At 33.8% G+C, this 20,358-nt stretch overlaps 1 protein-coding gene across 17 annotated transcripts in view; it reads right to left on the bottom strand.

Annotated features, from left to right (window-relative positions):
- The window catches only part of KCNT2 (potassium sodium-activated channel subfamily T member 2), a 374,048-nt gene that overhangs the window by 120,130 nt on the left and 233,560 nt on the right, over positions 1 to 20,358 (bottom strand). For all 17 annotated transcript variants that reach the window (XR_012001790.1, XM_072759479.1, XM_072759480.1 and 14 more), the window contains one exon: positions 19,521 to 19,629. Coding sequence is in view for 16 of the 17 variants with exons in the window: in XM_072759479.1 (XP_072615580.1) it covers positions 19,521 to 19,629 (109 nt within the window). In the remaining variant the exon portion in view is untranslated. The remainder of the gene's footprint in view (positions 1 to 19,520; positions 19,630 to 20,358) is intronic.

Genomic DNA, 20,358 nt, shown 5'->3' with positions numbered 1-20,358 from the left:
AAGCATGGTATTAAGTTATAAAATGTATAACTTCAAGGTTATAAAATGTAATCATTAGTAGGAATCTATCTCTTTCACACTATCATGTTTGTTGTCTTAAACACCTCTCCATTTTAATCACTGTATTTAGTTTTGCCAGTACATTTTCTTTCCTTCAATTCTGGATAACGTGGTTAAATATAGAGTAAATGATCAGTTTCAGATTCATCAAAATTGACACAGATTACCAAATTAGTTGTTTTTATATACTTATATTTATTATCGAACTGAATTATTGTCACATCAATGAGAATAAAGAGCACCTCGTCACAAGGAATCTTTGATATAAAAATCCATTCTTTGCTATGTAATAAAAGGCTTTACAAATATCTGGGTGGAAATTTTTGCCTTACGGAAAGGATGTCATTTAGATTTATACTTGAAATGTTAAGTAAAATAAAATTTCCTTAATAATACTCCATTTTAAAGAAGATGAGGTATTTATCACCCCATTATATTGATTAAAACTAGACTTAAAACTCAAAGGTTTAAATCTAATTAAAATTAATACACTTTACTTAAATCTATACACTTGTATTTCCCCAATGTAATGTCTACTTGGTTGCACATAGTTCTTTACATTCTTTACAGGGTGCTTTTCTGCAAACACACATAAATTGCATTAATTCATAATGGTCCAAACAATTATTTAAATATCAAATTATTTAAATGGTATTACAATCTTGCCTTTACTATCAATGTCAGGAATCTACAGTTAACACTGTAGGCCGAAGAAATGATTTTGACATATTGTAGCCTGTGTCACTAGAAACAACTGTAATTTACAAGTGGTGAGTTCACAAAAGAAACAGCTAACACAGCTCTGATGAGCATTTATTCTTGCCTGTCTGCAGACAGAACTGACATACAAGTATGGGGATTTTATTTAAAAAGAAAAATATTCAAGATCTAGGATAAAAGAAGTAATAAAATACAAAACTAAGATGTCTCAGTCTACTAGGAAGAGGCTTATGCATTCCTACTCTTGAACAGCAGAACTTCCCCAGCTTTTTATGTCATCAGACATCAAAACAGAAATCTGAGACCTAAGATCAATTCAAGATAGTGTATGCTAATCAATTCTCTACCGCTAGATGGAACTGGAAAGCTGTTTGCCACTCTCAGTATAAGACAAATTGTTGTGGAGGTGGAGAAAATAGAAAACTGCCATATAGTTTTCAAACATTATTAATAGTAAAATTAAAAAAGGAACACTCTTTTGAAAATGAATCCATGTCAAGAAGAAATGATATGGAGGTGAAATGTTAAATCTGAAAGGCTGATTTGTATGTACTTGAAGATGGCCAAAATTCACTATCCTTATAGTTAGTCTTTCAAAAACTTCAATCTAATAATCCTAAGTGCTCACTTAATTCAAGAAGCTGCCTAATTATCACACCAAAAAATTCTGTGAAGATTTTTATCTACCTTTAAAAAAGATTTATTTATTTTATTTGAGAGAGAGCGAGAGAGCAGGGGTTGGGGTTGAGGGGGCAGCAGGAGAGAGAGAAAAAGAGTCTCAAGCAGACTTTATACCTTTAGTTTAGAACACCTTGAATTTCCCAGGAAAGTTATAAACCATAAATATTAATATTTTGGAATTGAGGAGTTACAGCAGCTTATATTGTTATTTAAATTTTATCATTTGAGTATTTTTTTGCCCTTTTAAAATTTTTTATAACTAGGAGGTTTATTTACTGTCTCCCCATGTTGTCATTTGATTTATTCTCAAAGTATGCAAGCTAATCTTACCATAGACAAAAGGTATTTTACTAATAAAATAAATCTACTAGGTGAAATTTATAATATGTCCCAAATCAATATATAAGCCATGTTTACATTGTGTCCTGCTCTGTTTTGAGAATTAGTCTTTTGTGATCAGAATGCACTCATGTTTTGCATTTCCCCAACTCCTAACACAGTGCCTTACACTGTATGGATGCATGTGACTATTATTTATGAAATGAATTAATGGCCCAAACATAATTATTTTAACTCTATTCAGTGCTAATTTTGTCATTTTATTTCATCCAAATATTAAATTTTGACACACACAAAAGCTTCCAAGTCTTAATGTAGTTTTGAGTATTTCTTAATGGCGGTGTCACCAAGCTTTAATACTACATATCATAGTAGGCATTATCTGAAGTATGAGAGGAAAGAATTATCTCACAACAGATTCCCCACAGAGGCTGTTCATATAATCATATTGCTATTTTTAATTCCTCTCTTAGAGTTGTTCTGCAACTCCAGTGTCCACACAGCAAGGTTTATAAAGTAAATATATGAATCAGGCCAGATGTGAGACCACAGGGAGTGGTTCAGGCTTGTGGTGAGTTGGCCGTTATATGTCTGAAAAGGGCAAATTCAAAGAAAACAATTCTCAAAAGAAAAAATATTTACATGAGGCTGGTGGGCAAATAAAACATCTCCTAGCATAATTTCAGTCATTGGTTATTAGGTTTGCAAGCTCAGATCTACTAGCTACTTTGAAAGTGAGCTAAATGAGGAAATAGGCAGACAAGTGGCATCTATTTTGTTGCAGAGGTAGTATGGTTCTTGGATTTTTATCTGGTTAACTGTGTGCTTGGGAGTAGAAACTGTTTGTGCAAGTTTAGTCTAGATAGAGGCTTTCTTGCTCTAAGTTAACCGTATCCCTTCAAAGATCCCTTTACAATTAAACTTTTTAATGGATACTCTGGTCTTAAGAATCCTGGTCAATACTGAGATTTTTTCCCCCTTTGCACAAACTTTAAGAAATTTTTCTTCTCCATTATTGTTTTGTAAGTTGGCAATGCTATGCATCTAGGTGTAATACTTTTTTATGCAAGAGGCCCTGTCAGTTTAAAGATTTAAATTTCCCTTATTCTGTAATAATTTCTTACATTCCATTTTCTCTATGTTATCTGGAACTAAATCGGACATTATTTCTCTTGGATTGACCTCCACCGCAAATCCTTTTTCTTACACATTCTATCACTGAACTTTTATCTGAAATTCTCGAGATCTCTATGATACTATTTTTCAAAACTTTTTTTGAAAATTTTTTATTGAGGCATAATTGATATATACATATATAGAGAGAGGTATAATATAGTATGTTACTAGATTTATATATATAACATAATAAGTTTATATGTGTCTAGACTGCACAATGATTACCACAAAAGTCTGGCATCCTTCCTCACACATAATTATAGACTTTTTTCCCCTTGGGATGAGGACTTTTAAGGTCTACTTTCTCAGCAATTTTCAAACATGCAATAAGTATTATTAACTATAGTCGCCATGCTGTATATTATATCCCAAGGACTTATTTATTTTATAACTGTAAGTGTGCATTTTTGACCCTTTCACCCTTTTTGCCCACCCCTTGGCCCCCACCATGGCAACTACCAATCTGTTCTCTTTGAACTTGGCTTTCTGTTTTGTTTTATTTTGTTGAAATTCCATAAATAAGTGAGATCATATGATATTTGCCCTCCTCTGTCTGATTTATTCCACTTCCTATAATGCCCTTAAGGTCCACCCTTGCTGCAAATGGCAAGATTTCATTCTTCCTTATGACTGAATAGCATTCTAGTGTGTATGTGTACAACATTTATTTTAATTTTAAGCTATTCTAAATTTATGTATTTATTTATTATGGCTTTTTTCTTACTATTTGAGATGATAAAATCCTCCAGAAATATAATTAACAGGAATTTAAGTTAAAGATTCTGAAAATTTGGGGCAGCCCAGGTGGCTCAGCGGTTTAATGCTGCCTTCAGCCCAGGACATGACCCTGGAGACCTGGGATCGAGTCCCACGTTGGGCTCCCTGCATGTAGCCTGCTTCTCCCTATGCCTGTGTCTCTGCCTCTCTTTCTCTCTGTGTCTCTCATGAATAAATAAATAAAATCTTTAAAAAAAAAAAATAAAAAAAAGATTCTGAAAATTTAAAATTCAACAAACAAAAAATTTTCTCAGCATTTTATCCCTTTGAACAGCCATCTTCATCCTTTTATAATTGTTCAATATTCTTCTAAACTATTTATACTTCTCTATTTACCAAAAATATATTTAAAATACTTTCTCATGTACTGAGGCTCTCCTTGCTTCAAAATATATATTTGATTCTCTTTTTTTTTTTTTAATTTTTATTTATTTATGATAGTCACAGAGAGAGAGAGAGGCAGAGACACAGGCGGAGGGAGAAGCAGGCTCCATGCACCGGGAGCCTGAAATGGGATTCGATCCCGGGTCTCCAGGATCGCGCCCTGGGCCAAAGGCAGGCACCAAACCGCTGTGCCACCCAGGGATCCCTGATTCTCTTTTAAAATGTGATTACCTTTTTTTCTTTATTTCCTTCTTTTTTTTCTTTTTCCTTTTTTTTTTCACTAGCGAGTATAAGACCAACCTTCCTGATTTCTCTATAGATCCAAAACAATTCCAGTGACAATAGACAGTTGTTTCCATCTGGCTGGATTTATTTCCCTCATTTCATGCTGTATGTCGATAGTCAATAAACGGCAAGGCCATATTTAAAATTCTGAGTATGAGGTATAGGGGTATGGAGTCCTTTGTCTGTAAATGTTTTGTTAAGTGGCAGATTACACCTTACAGTGAGCAAGGATCATGCTATTTTATCTGGATCCACCAAATACCCAATTATAAAATACTGAACCCCAACTTCAAACTATCTACTGCCTATAGTTCAGACATTTTCTTCTAATTTCCTTAGGAAAACAGATTTTTCCCGGTAAATGTCTGACTAAACTTAACTATAAGGGAAAGGTACTGTGGTAAATAGAATAGGGGTAACTTGTTCAGTTTTCCAAAAGTCAATTAAAATTTGATTTCTTGTTCTAGAAATCATGCACCCCAGAGCTTCACTGGGAGATGCCATTTTGTCCTGCTGCATCACTATCTAAATATCCTGGGAGGGAGGTGTCAACAGAAAACACTCCTTTTTCTATCTTCCAGAAATTGATTGAAAACTCTTATGTCTTTCCCTTCTTTTTCATTAATGATAGCTTATCATTTTTTATTTCTCTGTTATCATTTCAGTGGAGTCTTATGAGGGAGAGCAGATGAAGGCACAGGGATTATAAACTAGTTTGGAGCAAGGGCCACAAGCAATCATCTCTAGTGCATTCCTTACTTTGTTTATTTAACTAATATTTATTGAGCATCCATACTGTGAAGGTATGAGCACAACATGTTTTCTACCTTGAATGAAATTACAGCTTACTAAGCAGGAAAAAATAAATGCATTTTTTAAAAAAAGGGTGCCTGGTTGGCTTAGCCAGTTAAGCATCTGACTCTTGGTTTCAGCTTAGGTCATGATCTTGAGGTCATGAAACTGAGCTTTATATCAGAGCTGAGCATGGAGTTTGCTTCAGATTCTCTCTTCCTCTCCCTCCCCCTTTGCTCCTCCTCCTACTCATGCACACACACACACACACACACTCTTTCTAAAATAAAATCCTTCAAAAAAAAAAAAACACAATACATACTCTGGTAGAAAATATTAAAATTCTATACAAGTTCATAGAAACAAAAAATCACATTAAATTGGGGAGTTTAAAAATATTCAAAAGGAGACAGAATTTTTGATTTAGCAAAATAGAAAGCCAGAAGAAATGAAAAGATGTAGAAAGTGGAAAGCACAAAGTATATTTAGGATCATGTTATTTGTAGGAGATGATATATATAAGAGAATCATGGGAGATGAGGATGTAAAAATAAATTAGGACTAGAGTGTAGAGGGCCTTAAATTAAATGGATATATTTGAATCTAATTTGATAATGAATGATGAGCTATTTAAGGCTTTTCAAGCAGAGGACTGCCAGATGAGAGCAATATCCAGATTTCTCAAACTATATTTAATAAAATACTGCTCCTATTGATCTTTCAACAGGTGTGCGTAGGAAAACGTTTCTCAGATAATCAAATAGATGTTATTTATTTAATTGTATTTATTTATTCATGAAAGGCAGAGACACAGGCAGAGAGAGAAGCAGGCTCCATGCAGGGAGCCCGATGTGGGACTCCATCCCAGGTCTCCAGGATCAGGCCCCGGGCCGAAGGCAGGCACTAAACCACTGAGCCATCCGGGCTGCCCTCAAATAGATTTTAGATACACCAAATAAAATGTACTTCAATGGAGAGTTTCAGTGCACATAACTTATATAAAAGAAATATAAGAGTAACATTCAGAAGTGCATCATTTCCTTCTCTTGTGATTACCTCCACTCAGACCTCTAGTCTCATAGTCCTTTTTCAAAAATGTTTTTTCAGGGGAGAAATGGAAAAAGGACTATTGGGATATACAGACAATACCATCTTTCTCAATTTCCATGGCCAAAGACACAGGCTTCCATAGAACTAGCAGAACTGTTTGATAGTGGAAATTATTATAACTTATAGAAGTCTTCCAATAAAATCTGTGGTGTTCCCCAACTCCACAGCTGTTATGGATGAATTTTATCCTCTCCCCCCAAAATTGTATGTTGAAGTCCTATCCCTAGCACTGCAGAATGTGACTGTATTTAAAGACAGAGACTTTTAAAAAGTGATTAAGTTGTAGCTGTCTGGGTGGCTCAGTCAGATGAGGAGAGCATCTGACTCTTGGTTTTAGCTCAGGCCATGATCTCAGGGTTGTGAAATCGAGCCCCACATCGGGTTCCATGCTCAGCATGGAATTTGCTTGAATTCTCTCTTCCTCTCCCTCCAACCCTTCCGCCTCCTCTTCCTCTCTCTCGCTCTCTCAAATAAATAAATAAATAAATAAATAAATAAATAAATAAATAAATAAATCTTTTTTTTAAAAAAGTGATTAAGTTGAAACAAGGTTGTTAGTGTGAGCCCTATTCCAATCTGATGTCTTCGTAAGAGACAGGAGAGACAAAGGAAAGATCATGTACAAGCTGATGGCCATCTACAAGCTGAGACAGAGGTCTTAGGAGAAACCAAACCTGCCAGTACCTTGATTTTGGACTTCCAACCTTCAGGATTGTGAGAAATTAAATTTCTATTATTTAATCCACCCAGTTTCTTTGTTACTTTGTTTCTTTGTTACGGCAACCCCAGCATATAAAATGGCCAGGAAAATCCAAGCACTTTGGTGCAAGGTCATGTGAGGTGGCAGATTTTAGAAGGAAAAGTGAGAATTATTGTGTAGTTTATTGATGCAGAGAAACTCACATTTTGTAGTGAAAAAGAAGGATATGGGAAGGAAATAGGTCAAAGCCCTTTCTATGGCCTTTTTTTTTTTTTTTTTCTGGAAGTCTGAGGAGCATTAAGTTATCAGCTTGCTAATGGTGTGACCATCAGGGATGGGAAGGAAATTTGAAGTATGGTGGGGGAAAAATAGCCTGTTAATATTCTCAACTCTGAGGGAAAGTGTTGAAAAGCATATGCATGCATCCATCAATTGCTGGAAATAGAGGCTCAGATTTAAGAAGGTTTTATCAAATAAAGTTCAATATTTAAACTCCAAGTGACAATTACTTGAAATGGAGCAATCAAACATTTGAACTGAAAACAATTATATTTTACTCTAAAGGAAAACCAAATGCCTCTCATCCTTGTGGACACTCTATTTTTACTTTTATCTTCTTATGGGAATAGAGTGACTGGATTAGATCTGCCACATGACAAAATGCAATCTTCTGTCACAGTTTTGGAATGGGAAACTTCCAAAAGAACTAAAGGTAATTCACTTAAGCTTGCATCACCACCACATTTTTTATTTAATTTTCCTTTCTTTCAGTCAAGGTGGTAATTATAATCTGTTACTTCTTTTTAGAGAGAGAGAGAGAGAGAGAGAGAGCATGCAAGTGCAGAGGGGAGCAGCAGAGGGAGAGAGAGTCTTAAGCAGACTCAGCACTGAACAGAGAGCCCCACAGGGGGCTCCATCTCACAATTCGGACATCATAACCTGAGCTGAAACCAAGAGCCAGCCCCGCATTAGACCACTACACCATGCAGGTGCCCCTAATCCCTGTTACGTTTAAAGAATGTGCTCCTTCTCTCTCATGGCAACTGATTCCCTGGGCCCTCTGTGACCAGCTCAGTATTAAAAGGAGAAAAACTCTTCAACTCTTCTCATTTCTACCTCTGTCCTTGCTTCCCTCCCTTGTTTCACTCCTCTTTCTGAAAATGGTTAAGACATTCCATTTTCCTTTTCTTTCATCACAGTGCTTAAAATAGGGACTCCCCCAGACGTCAGAGTCTACTAGACAAGGGAAGTCTCATGGCTAAATTTCATCTGCAATCAGAGAAACAATGACAACTTCTGCACCATCTAGCACAGGTCCCTGTAGTTCTGCTTAGGTTGAAAGATACAAGAAAATAGGGGTCTCTGGCTGGCTCAGGCAATAGAGCATGGGGCTCTTGATCTTAGGGTGGTGGGTTCCAGCCCCACACATTGGGGTGTGGTATTTTAAAAAAAGATGTAACAAGATATTGCTCTATTTGCCATTGGCCTTGTTCGTTTTCTCCAGATATACTTTTTTCTTAAAGATTATGCCTGGAGAATTCCTCCTGTCAAAATACTATTTAAAATATTTAAATCACTCTCAAATAAAGCTGACTCTCAAATAAAGTGTGATGGACAAAATGATAAAATATTTAAAATATTTAAATATTGACCAAAATATTTTAAAATAAATATTTAATACCTCAGGCTTTTCCTTGTCTTTCACCACCTTACATCTGGAAGAGTACTGGTCAATTATTTTGTAGGGTGCTCTCACTACTGGTGTGTCTAGTATTTCCACATAATCAGAAAATGTTGAAGAATACAAAAGAAATGATGTCATGTACTTCTGTTTTTTTGTCATGTACTTCTTAGCACATCACAGGGATTACATGATGTTGACATCTCTTTTGATTGGTGATGTCTTTTGATTAAGATGTCTCTTGATGTCCCTTGGTCTCTTAAGACAGTATCTGTCAGGTTACTTCACTATAAAATTATAATTTTTCCTTTCACAGTTATTAAATATCATGGAAAGACATGTTAAGACCATACAATGATCCTGGCTCTCCTTAAACTTTCACTTACAAACACTAGCACCCCTTGGAGAATCTCCTCTACGACAATAGTCTAATGATGATTTCCTGTTTCTCCCTTTCCTTCTACATTTATTAGTTGGAATTCTTGGATAAGAAAGAGCTAGCCTTCCTCCCTGTTTATTTATTCCATTGCTTACTTGCATCAGTGTACTTACTTGAGTTTACGGATTAAAATCTAATGTTATCGTTATTTATTTTGTTTCTTAAATTGTCCCATCTTAGCTTATTAGGAATTGTGTCAGGCTAGTTCTTGAGTCATTTTGACAAACTCTCACACTCTTCCAAGCAACTTCTTGCTTTCTGGCACCACAAGATTTTTCCAGACTCCTCTTCTACCTTCTCTGCTCTCATCCCAGATTCAATCAATACCCCAAGGAACCCTGGATGTTTTTATTAGAGAATTATGTTTAGCAACCAGGATGTGAGCATTAACTGTGCTAAGTGCTACTGAGCTGTCATTGCTCTCAGTAAACAGAGCTAGGAATTATATTTGTATAAACTCAAAGACCCATACAGACACACATCTAAATTTTTCTATCTTTGCATATATGTGCATTGAAAGTTTTAATGAGTTTATACTGATCCAATCTTACCCACAGGAACTGCCACTGATTGGAGGAGGCTTAGGAGAAATAACAACTAAATGGAATGCAGGATCTTGGAGAAGATCCTGGAACAAAAAAGGGATATTAATGGTAAAACTGGTGATATTCAGTTAGGCCAATAATTTAGTCAATTGTATTGCAACAATGTTAATTTGTCATTTTGATAACTGTACTATGATAAGGTAAGATGTAAACATTTACAAGGAGTTTATATGGGAAGTATATATGGGAATTCCCTGTATTATTTTTGCAATTTTTCTTGAGTCTTAATTTGGTCCAAATAAAAAGACTAAAAAGTAAGCCATTAAAAATGTAATGTGTAATCCAGCATTTCCCAATCTTACTTAACTACATAATTTTACTTTTAGGAAAATTATTAACTTCCATCCAAAAGCATTATTAACTGTTCCTTGGAACACAAATTTGGCAATTATATGAACTAACAGAACCACTATTTATATACCACACACAAAAATTAATCACACTGCATTTGGCTTACTGTGTTTCTACAGTGGCTGAAGATTTTCCAAAACTATTAAGCAATCTCTGGTGAAATACTTATTTGAGAAAGCCTAAATTTCACTTACATTTAAACGTACACAATTATAATGCTTGTGACAGAAAGTTGAGCAAGGCCATCTCTCCATAATTTACAAACACTTTGTATGTGATTAGAGGTAGGATAAAATTTTGCAAGCTAAGGAAATAACTAAAAATGAAGGTGGTCTTGTATTTTTAAAGAGATCAATTACCCCGAAAACAGTAGACAAAATAGCATTTACTTTTCATTTTACAAAAAGTATTGCAGCAATACCCAAATCTGCAGTTTCCAGATCCCATTGATGAAAATAACACACTCGCCCAGTAACTTAATGAAGGGCTTCTTATGAAATAACCACCCCTGAGGAACATATTTACAAAATTACAACTTTTAAAAATTGATTTTACTAAAACATAAAAGCAATTTTGCTCCCCCCTTACTTCTCCTATTTATGGAATGTAGCATTGGAATTCTTATATCTTTTCATTCATTCAAAATACTTAAAGTATATATATTTATCATACACCAATTGATTTCTATTTGAAGCCTCCTTTTTTGTGGCCATGTAAATCAAAAGAAAATTATTGTGATATATTGTAATAATGTATTATTAAATCTGAATCTGCCAGCAACTGTTATCTGCTTACATTTATATAATTTGGCTATTTTCTCTAATATCCATCTTTTTTTATCTTGATGTCTTCTGCTATATTTTCAAGGTTTTACTGCATTCAATAATTGTTTAATTAAATCATTTTTATAATGAATTCCTTCCAAATAAACTTTGAAAAGGTCACCAAAACTTGTATCATTTAAGAAGACAAACACTTTAATACCGCTTATAACTCTGTTTGGCTTTTTTCTATAAAATCTTCCATGACTGAATAATATATTGCTTGAGAGTTAAATGCATGACATTGTACATATTTGAGTCATCTTTTTCAAAATATACTTAATCCTGATCTCTGTAATACTTAAGACAGTTATTCAAAAGATTGGCCATGGTGATTGGCCATACTTTCACTGTCTTTTGCTTAGAAGCATTCTGATACATATTTGTTCATTCATGCCATTCTTTGTTCCAAAAAAAAATCCAAATAAAGTTATGAAAAAATTCTAATTTAAATATAAAGTAAGAGTGGGAGGCAGTCGGTTAAGCATCTGCCTTGGGCTCAGGTCATGATCCCAGCATCCTGGGATCAAGCCCGACATTGGGCTCCCTGCTCAGCAGAGTCTGCTTCTTCCTCTCCCTCTGCTGCTCCCCTGCTTGTGTGGTCTCTCTCTCTCTCTGTCAAGTAAATAAATAAAAATCTTTAAATAAATAACATATGTATGCAATGGCCTGAGTCTTTTTCTTCTCCATCACAAATACATATATGGTCCTGGATGTCCTGCTTTGTCTTTAAAGCATTTCTCTCTCTACCCTCAAATTGTCTCTGACACCAAATTTAAAAAATGATTTTGATGCATCTAAAATCTGACTCATTTGACACATTAATAGAGCCAATGAGAGAACTAAAGAGTACCTACCGACTATGGTCAGGCATGGCCGTACATAATCCTCAAAATAATCCTGTGATATGACTTCATCCTGTTTCATAGTATCAAGTGTCTGTATGCTGATGACAGCCAAATTTCTATCATCAGTGTAGCTAAGCTCCAGATGACACAATTTTGGGAGTTTAACAAATATATTAAACTTATCATGTCCAAAATAAAAATCCTGATCTTTCATGGTCTTCTTGATTGTGACAAATCACAATTATATTCTTCTGGTTGCTCAGTCCAAAAATGTCCAAAAAGGTTGCTCAGTCATGCTAGACTATTCTCCTTCTGTTCCTCCCACATCTAATCAACAATTCCTGACAACAAGACCTCCAAAATACATCTAGAATCTGAGCACTTCTAATCACTTCCATACTTGTGCCCTTGCCCAAGACAAGGTTTTACTTCTCTGGCTTAGATTAGTCCCATAAACTCTTAATTGCTTTTGTTCAACTAAGAAGCCAATGTGGTTTTTTCTCTTATTATTCAAATTCTTTTTTAAAAATATTTTATTTATTTATTTGACAGAGAGAGAGAGAGAGCACAAGCAGGGCGAGTAATAGGCAGAAGGAAAGGGAGAAGCAGGCTCTCCACTGAGCAGGGAGCCTGATGTGGGGCTCAATCCCAGGACTCTGGAAATCATGACCTGAGTTGAAGGCAGATGCATAACCCAACTGAGCCATCCAGGCACCCCTCTTATTATTCAAATTATATCCCTTTTCTGCTCAGAATCTCTCAATGATTTTTCATTTTAGAGTGACAGGCACCGCCCTTACAATGGCCTAGAAAACCATTGTTTCCCTATCAGATCTAAGCTTTTACTACCTTTCTCATCCCTTCATTTTAGCTGCAATGGCCTACTTGCTGTTTCTCAAATCATCAGATAAACTTCTGTCTTTGAATCTTTGTCTTTTCTTCAGCATGAAAAGCTCGTATTTCAGAATGTCTCATGGCTCACTACCTGAACTTGATCTGGTCATTGATCACTACCTGAACTTGATCAGGTCATTGATCAAATATCAACTCCTTGATGAGGTCTTCCATCACATATTACTTAAGTTGGACACACTGTTACATCCTTGAAATCCCTGTTGTTCTTCTCTGCTTTTTTTCCATTGTGGTATCGCCTTCCAAGATGCTATATATTTTTACTTATTTATTTTTTATCTGTCTCCCCAGTTGGAATAAAAGCTTCATGACAGCTGGAATTTTTCTGTTGGTTTCCTTGTTGAAACCACAACACCTGGAATGGTTCTGTCATAGTGCAGGCATTCAGTAAATAATTGTCAAATAAATGAATAAAGTAATGGATGAGAATATTATCTCAAATTTTCCATATAAAATGATTGAGAATAAAATGGAGTATGTATTTTCTCAGTGTTAGTTAACTTTGCCAGTTAGTCAGTCACCCATTTCAAGCTGCCAGAAACTGGTGATCTTTCATCTCTGTCACAGTTCCCTAAATTTATGAGCCCCATTTACAGCATAAACACTACCAAACAGAGGGAATATAAGTTGTGATTAAGACATGTAGTTCCCAGAAAGTCCAATTTTAGCTGCTGCTTTAATGAGAGAAGTTTCTGAATCATGTACTTTATAATAATATGCTTCATTTTGGTTCACATACTACATTAAAATTCAGGTAAAGGGCCAACTATCAAAAGGCCATAATAATTGACAACTATACTACAGATATACTTAATAATATTTTTAATAGTATTAAGTTTGCATCACCAGATTTGAGCTCTCTAATAAGAAGCAACTATCTTTGTATTTCACATATAAAACTTAAGCTTTCACAATTATTTGCATGATTCAATATACCCCCACATAAGATCCTTTGATTTATCTTTTATTCTTATATCACCTAATTATTTTAAAAGAGTAAACATATAATTTTAAATAAATATGTGTATATATGTGTATGTACATAAAGTATGCATATAAATTTTCTAATTTAAAATTATTTACATTGCTAACTTAACTAGAATCAAGCTCATATTCTAATATGCAAAATCTAACTATATCTTAAGACATTAAAAGGCAATTGTTGGGCTTCATGGAAAGCTTTAAATAGTCTCAGTTGGCAATACTTTGGCCCTTTGTCATTCCCCCTTCTTCCAATCTAGAAGGAGATTAGCCTAATAGCAAAGCAGACATTCTGTGATTATAAGGACAGATCTTGAGGATGAAGTTCAGCCAAAATGTACATCAGGATTAAGTATGGACAAAAATGTTAGAATTTTTTTTAAATTGTAAAGAATTAGGTGTACTGTTGAGTCAAATGCTCTAGATGTTATTCCCCAGACTTTTAATTTATAAAACAAATACCACTCCTACTTTTCATCATACTATGTTATACGGAGCAGAATATATTTTTAACCAGTGAAATATTCTTATTATGAATAAATAAAATTACTGTAAATTACCCCTTTCCTTACCTATTCCTAATGAATAAATAATTCTTCTCTTTACCAAGTAGGGATATTCCAGTCTCTGGATCACATCACCTACCTCCTGATTATACTTTGAATCTCTGTCTCCTCACTGGAACTACCCTATGAATTATACTTTAAAAGCAAACAGAAAACAAACAGCTAAATACACAAAAAATGCACATGCAAACATAATTAGAAAAAAACTTGCCTTGACATTTCTGTGCAATACAGCTTTCATTATTTTTCTTTCTCATCTTCATGGACAAACTTAATGAAATAGCAGCCTTCAACGAGGCTTCACTTTCTTATCCTCTCTTTATCTATTCATCCTTTCTCAAAATGAAAAAGTCTCCACTGTTCAAAATTGTTTTCTCAGAAGTTCTCAGAGACCAGTAACCTACTAAATCTGTTTGTTCAGCATCCATCCATCTTAAACCATCTATATTTTTAACTATCCAGTGTTCTTTAGAAATCCTTATTACTTTTTATTCTATTACACTATACTGTATTTGCTTTCCTTTTTTTCCATCTGTAACCTCAAAGTAATAACTTCCAAAGAAAAAGTTTTAAGTTATCATTTCTCCAAATCCCCACTATTTCTACTTTCACCTCTACTGGACTTCAGTAGCACTGTACCACCTCAGGAACCAAGAGAAGCAGTAATTCCCTCCATCAGTTATATCTGATTAGAAAGCAAATATATACACATCAAACTCCCTTTTTCTTCTGCCAAACTCCACATTTTATAGTTCTCGACTGTCTAGAGTCACTGTGGGAGATTTTCTTTTTTCTCCTTTCTATATTCGTATCTAACCAGTAGCCAAGTTCTGTAAATTCTAACTTTGCAGTATATTTCCTATCAATTCTCTCTTTCCCATTGATTATCACTGAGACCAAATATACAACCTCTTTGATGGAACGAATGAAATAATTATTTTCACAAAAGTGAATCAAAGGAAAAGAAAAAATTTATATTTGATAAGGATGAAATGTCATCAAGATGATCAGTTAAATGTCTATCAACTGGCCTAGATAATTCATGATGATTTAAAATCATCATGGTTATGTTCAACAGTCTATAGCAATTTTTGTCCAAAGAACAATCTCCTGTTCATTTTTCTAATGTAACTGACAAATAAATAAAAATGTTAATTTATTTAACAATAAGAAACACCACTGCCAAGAGCACTGAATACTCAAATGTAAATGAATTAAGTGAAGGGGAAAATTGTAGTGCCAAAATACAGAGTAAACTCTCAAGGAATCAAAAGGGAACACTTTTTTGAAGTGATCTACAACTTACTTTACAACATACAAATCAACTAGAACTGGAATGAATATGTTAACATATAGGAAAAGAAAATGTAAGATCTCAAGAGAGCTAATCAGCCTTGGAGGCTCTATAAGTCAAGGTATTGTCTAAGTTGCTTAGAGATTCCAAACTACCAGACAGCATTTGTTAAAATTAATATTCTCCTTATATAAAAGTCCAAGGGTAGGCAATTCATCCTTAATATGTGGTTTCTATCTTTGTCTTCATTTCCACTGGCTAGCAGAGAACTAAGATAAGGATGAAGCTGGTAAGTCAATTTCCAGAGCCAAATTAGGAACTCCATTATCACTGTGAACTCTGTCACAGTGAGTATTGTGAACACTAAAGCAGCTCTGTTACTAAAGAAAATATTTTTTTTATCTCTAACTCTTGACTCTTCTCATTTGTTTTAGAACTCATATTTATTATTTTCTTTCAATACCCATAATCTGTATAACACTTTATTTAAAAACCATGAGACTCTTAACTATGGGAAACAAACTGAGGGTTGCTGGAAGGGGGTGGAGGGATAGGGTAATTGAGTGATGGGCATTAAGGAGGGTACCTGATAATGATGAGCACTAGATGTTATATGCAACTGATAATTATTGAACTCACTAAAAAATAAAAAATAAAATAAAATAGATTTATTTTTAAATTAGACTATTTCAGGTTATATATTATATTTATTTTTGTGCTTGTTGGATCCTAAAATCTCTATTTTTTTCACTTTTTATCAACTAATACAGTACATAATAGCTCATGAATATCAACTATTTTTAGTTAAAATCACCATTTATCATAAAATGAAGTTTTAATAATATTATTCTCCCCTTTTTTAATGGAGAAATTTGAGCATTATTGTATGCTTTGTTTTCAATTGGGGGTTTGATAATCCTGGAATAAAACATTTCTTAGAGTATTCAACATTTTTCCCATTATACTATTTAATTCAGTTCCCAAGTTTGTTCTCTTATTAAATATCAAAAATTTAAGCTCTCTAATTTATGCTGATGCTTAGGGGCAAAATTTCAAACATGTTCTGTTAATAAGTGAATCCTGACTATAGCTGCAATTAATGCGTAATACAGAAGACTTGATACTAATACTTAGTCAAACAATATACTTAATAAAATACTTAGATATGTAAAATTGAGTGATCTGTTCAGATGGTTATTTATGTTCCAGTGATGGTGTATATCTGATTCAGGTTCTTGAATTTAGAAGATACAAAAATTCTTATAATTCAATAATCAAAGACAACCCAATTAAAAAATGGGCAAAGGTAAAAAAAAATGGGCAAAGGTTCTAAATAGGTCTTTCTTCAAAGAAAATATAGAAATGTCCAAAAAACATATGAAATAATGTTCAACGTTATTAGCCATCAATGGAACAAAATCCAAAACCACAATGAGACACTATTTTGCATCCACAAAGATGGTTATAATAAAAAACATAGACAATAACAAGTGTTGCTGAGGTTGTGAAAAAAAATTGGAACCCTGCTACATCACTGATGAGAATACAAAATGTTAGTCTTCTTGGAAAACAGTCTGGCAGTTCCTAAAAAAGGCTAAAAAAGTTACCATATGACTCAGCAATATCCCCCACAGAAATGAAGGCATATTTCCACATAAAACTCTTTACATGCATATTAAAAGCATTCTTATTCACAATGCTAGAAACAACCCAAACATGTATCAGCTGAGGAATAAGAAAATAAATATTCATACAATGAAATATTAGTCAGTTGTAAAAAGGAATTATAATATGCATGAACCTTAAAAACATGATGCCAAGTGAAAGAAGCCAGTCCAAAACCAAACCAAACCAAAGCAAAAAGCAAAGCACCTATTGGATGATTCCATTTATATGCAATATGCAATGTCCAGAATAGGCAAATCTACAGTGACAGGGTAAATTAGCAATTGTGTAGGCCTGAAAGGGCTGGGGGAAAATGTAGTCATACTAAAAGGTGGAGCATTTCTTTATGTAGTGATGAATACGGAGTGATGAAAAGATTCAGGAATGAGTGGTAATGTTTGGTTAAGTCTGTGAATATGCCAAGAAACATTAAATTGTACACTATAGATGGGTGATTTGCATTGTATGTGAATTATGGCTCAATAAAATTGCTATGAAGAAAGTTAATCTGGTGGACTGTAACATTATTGTGATACTTAATTGTGAAGTAATTTTGATAGTCAATCTGATTTATGGAAAATCCTTAAATATGTAGTAACAATATCTTCAACAACATTACTTTCTTTTTTAATAAGGCAAAAATTCATTAAAGTATATTGGGAAAAGTTCTATTTTAAGGATCACTGAAATGCTTTTTCAACTTACATCAAGTGAAATTTGTTCACTAGGGCAATATTGTATGCCAATAAATAATATTTACTAGGACTTGAGCAGTGCAATTTAACCAGTCTATAATTAATGATGTATATTAGTGTTGATGAGCCTCATTTTATAATTTCTACAACAATAAAATGAAACTAGATAATTCTAAAGTTGTATGGCTATGACAAAGATGGCATGGCAAAATAATGAATCCTATGGTAAGTTTTATGAATGTTCCATTAATTGGTGTTAAAATCACTTTCAGTATTTAATTTCATCAAAATGTTTCAAAGAAAAACAATTTATTCCCATAATCCTGTTACATCTTTTCCATTGCACAAATTAAAGGTTTGTGAATGCATAAAATAGAAATATTTTCATTCAGAACTTTAAGAAAATTGCTCCTTGGAAAATCTTACTTCTCAGTAGAGTAGAGACATAATTAGAAGAGATTAAATCTACCTGAAAATACTGAAGAGTACTTGCTACTTTCCAATTAGCAACTTACTCCATCTAGTATTAAAACTCAAAAAACTTAACAATTTAAAAATTTTAAAAATAAATCCACAAAACTATCCATTTTTTTATTTGACTTGGTATTTCATTTAAATAACTACCAATTAACTTACCAAATTTAAATAATCATCTCCACAAGTACCACAGTAAAATTTACTTAGAAAGTCAACATTTTACCTAAATACCAAATAAGGAATAGGAAAAAGTATAAAATGCAATATAGCATTTGTCTCTTCAAATAAGAGTGGGGACTGCGTTCACAGATTATATTTTCTTTGATCATCCACATCAAATACAAGCTTCCTCATAGAACAAAATGGTATGATGATATAACACTCCCTCATCTACCTTGAAATGCTTATTTAAAAAGTGATTTCTTTTATACTACATTTGCTATTTTTGTCAAGTACTTTGTTGTTCTATAATAACTGTAAAATTTTAATTTTCAGGTCCATCATGTATAGAAAGCTTTGAAATAAAAACTTACCTTGGGAATAGAAAAAAATGACTTTAAGATCTCATACTAATGACTGTCTCATCCTGATTTTTTAAATTTTATTTGCTAAGTATTTTGAAAATAGAAACAGGGATCCCTGGGTGGCTCAGAGGTTTAGCACCTGCCTTTGGCCCAGAGCGTGATGCTGGAGACCCAGGATCGAGTCCCACGTCGGGCTCCCTGCATGGAGCCTGCTTCTCCCTCTCTTGTGTTTGTGTTTCTGCCTCTCTCTGTGTCTCTCATGAATAAATAAATTTTTAAAAAATCTTAAAGAAAAGAAACGAAAATAGAAACAGTACTCTAATCCTAGACCTAACAAATGATATAGACACTTATAATTTTGGATGAAACAAATTATGTCAAGATGAGTTAGAAAAGACAACAAATCACTGTCAATTCTTTACATTTTGGAACCCATCCCCCCACACACATCCTTTAACAGGTCTGTATTTGTCTATCTATCTCTCCATCTATCTGTCAGATGAAGATAACTCACACAAATACAAGTATAGGTACATATCTAGCTATATAGCTTGGCTTACTGTGCTTCTAAATCATATAACTGCATTTATTTTTTTATAATTTAAAATGCATTATCTTAAAGAAAAAATATACTTACTGCCCTCTAGAGGTATGAACCAGTAGTGTGATAAGTGTAGATGTTGCTGGACATATACAGTTTAAAGCTAACATGGCGTATTTAAACTCTTCTTCACAAACAACATGATCTGTTTGAAATAAAATAGGTAAATTAGGATAATTTACCTTGGGATGGTAGTACTTTAATATGAGAAATAAAACAGCAAATAAAATTACAGAAGTTTCAAATAAACACATTTATCTTAGAGATGTTTTTACATGTGCAATTTTCCCCAGGAAAAATGTTTGTTTCATGAGAGGGTCCTATATTTTGAGTTAAGTGACCAAGAGGAAAGGAGACTGTAGCCCAGTTATGTCTTTAATGAAATAGGCAGACTTTGGCAAAATGTTTAATTTTCGTATATCTCATCTATACAAGGAGGTGAGAGGTAGATAGGTAGGAGGTGCAATCTGGAAAATAAATCAGAGACTGTATAAAGTCTCCTTTAACACTGATAATTCTATGGTATGAAATGTAGTCGTATTGATTTAAAGCATTACTGATTTATCAAATTCATAGTCACACAGCACATAGAATTATTAAAAGACATGGTAGACCATATTTACATAACACTCAGATTTTGTACAATCAAAACAACTATGATATCAGGCAATAAAAATTAATGCTAAAATGCATTTAAATTTAAACTGTACTTTGACCTCAAGACCTACAGTCATAAACGCAAAAGATGATATGATTCAATTGGGAAAGATAATGTCGTTTGAAGTCAGTGACATAGAAACAATAGAATGTGCTAAAGATAGCAGTGCATGAGAGGTTGCAGGCCACATTAAAGGGGGTGATGGTACTCAGCCCA

The sequence above is a fragment of the Vulpes vulpes genome, chromosome 5 (genome assembly GCF_048418805.1).
Source record: "Vulpes vulpes isolate BD-2025 chromosome 5, VulVul3, whole genome shotgun sequence".
NCBI classification, from domain to species: Eukaryota; Metazoa; Chordata; class Mammalia; order Carnivora; family Canidae; genus Vulpes; species Vulpes vulpes.
The sequence above is the reverse complement of the archived record's forward strand: the minus strand, read 5'-3'. Positions and strand labels throughout refer to the sequence as shown.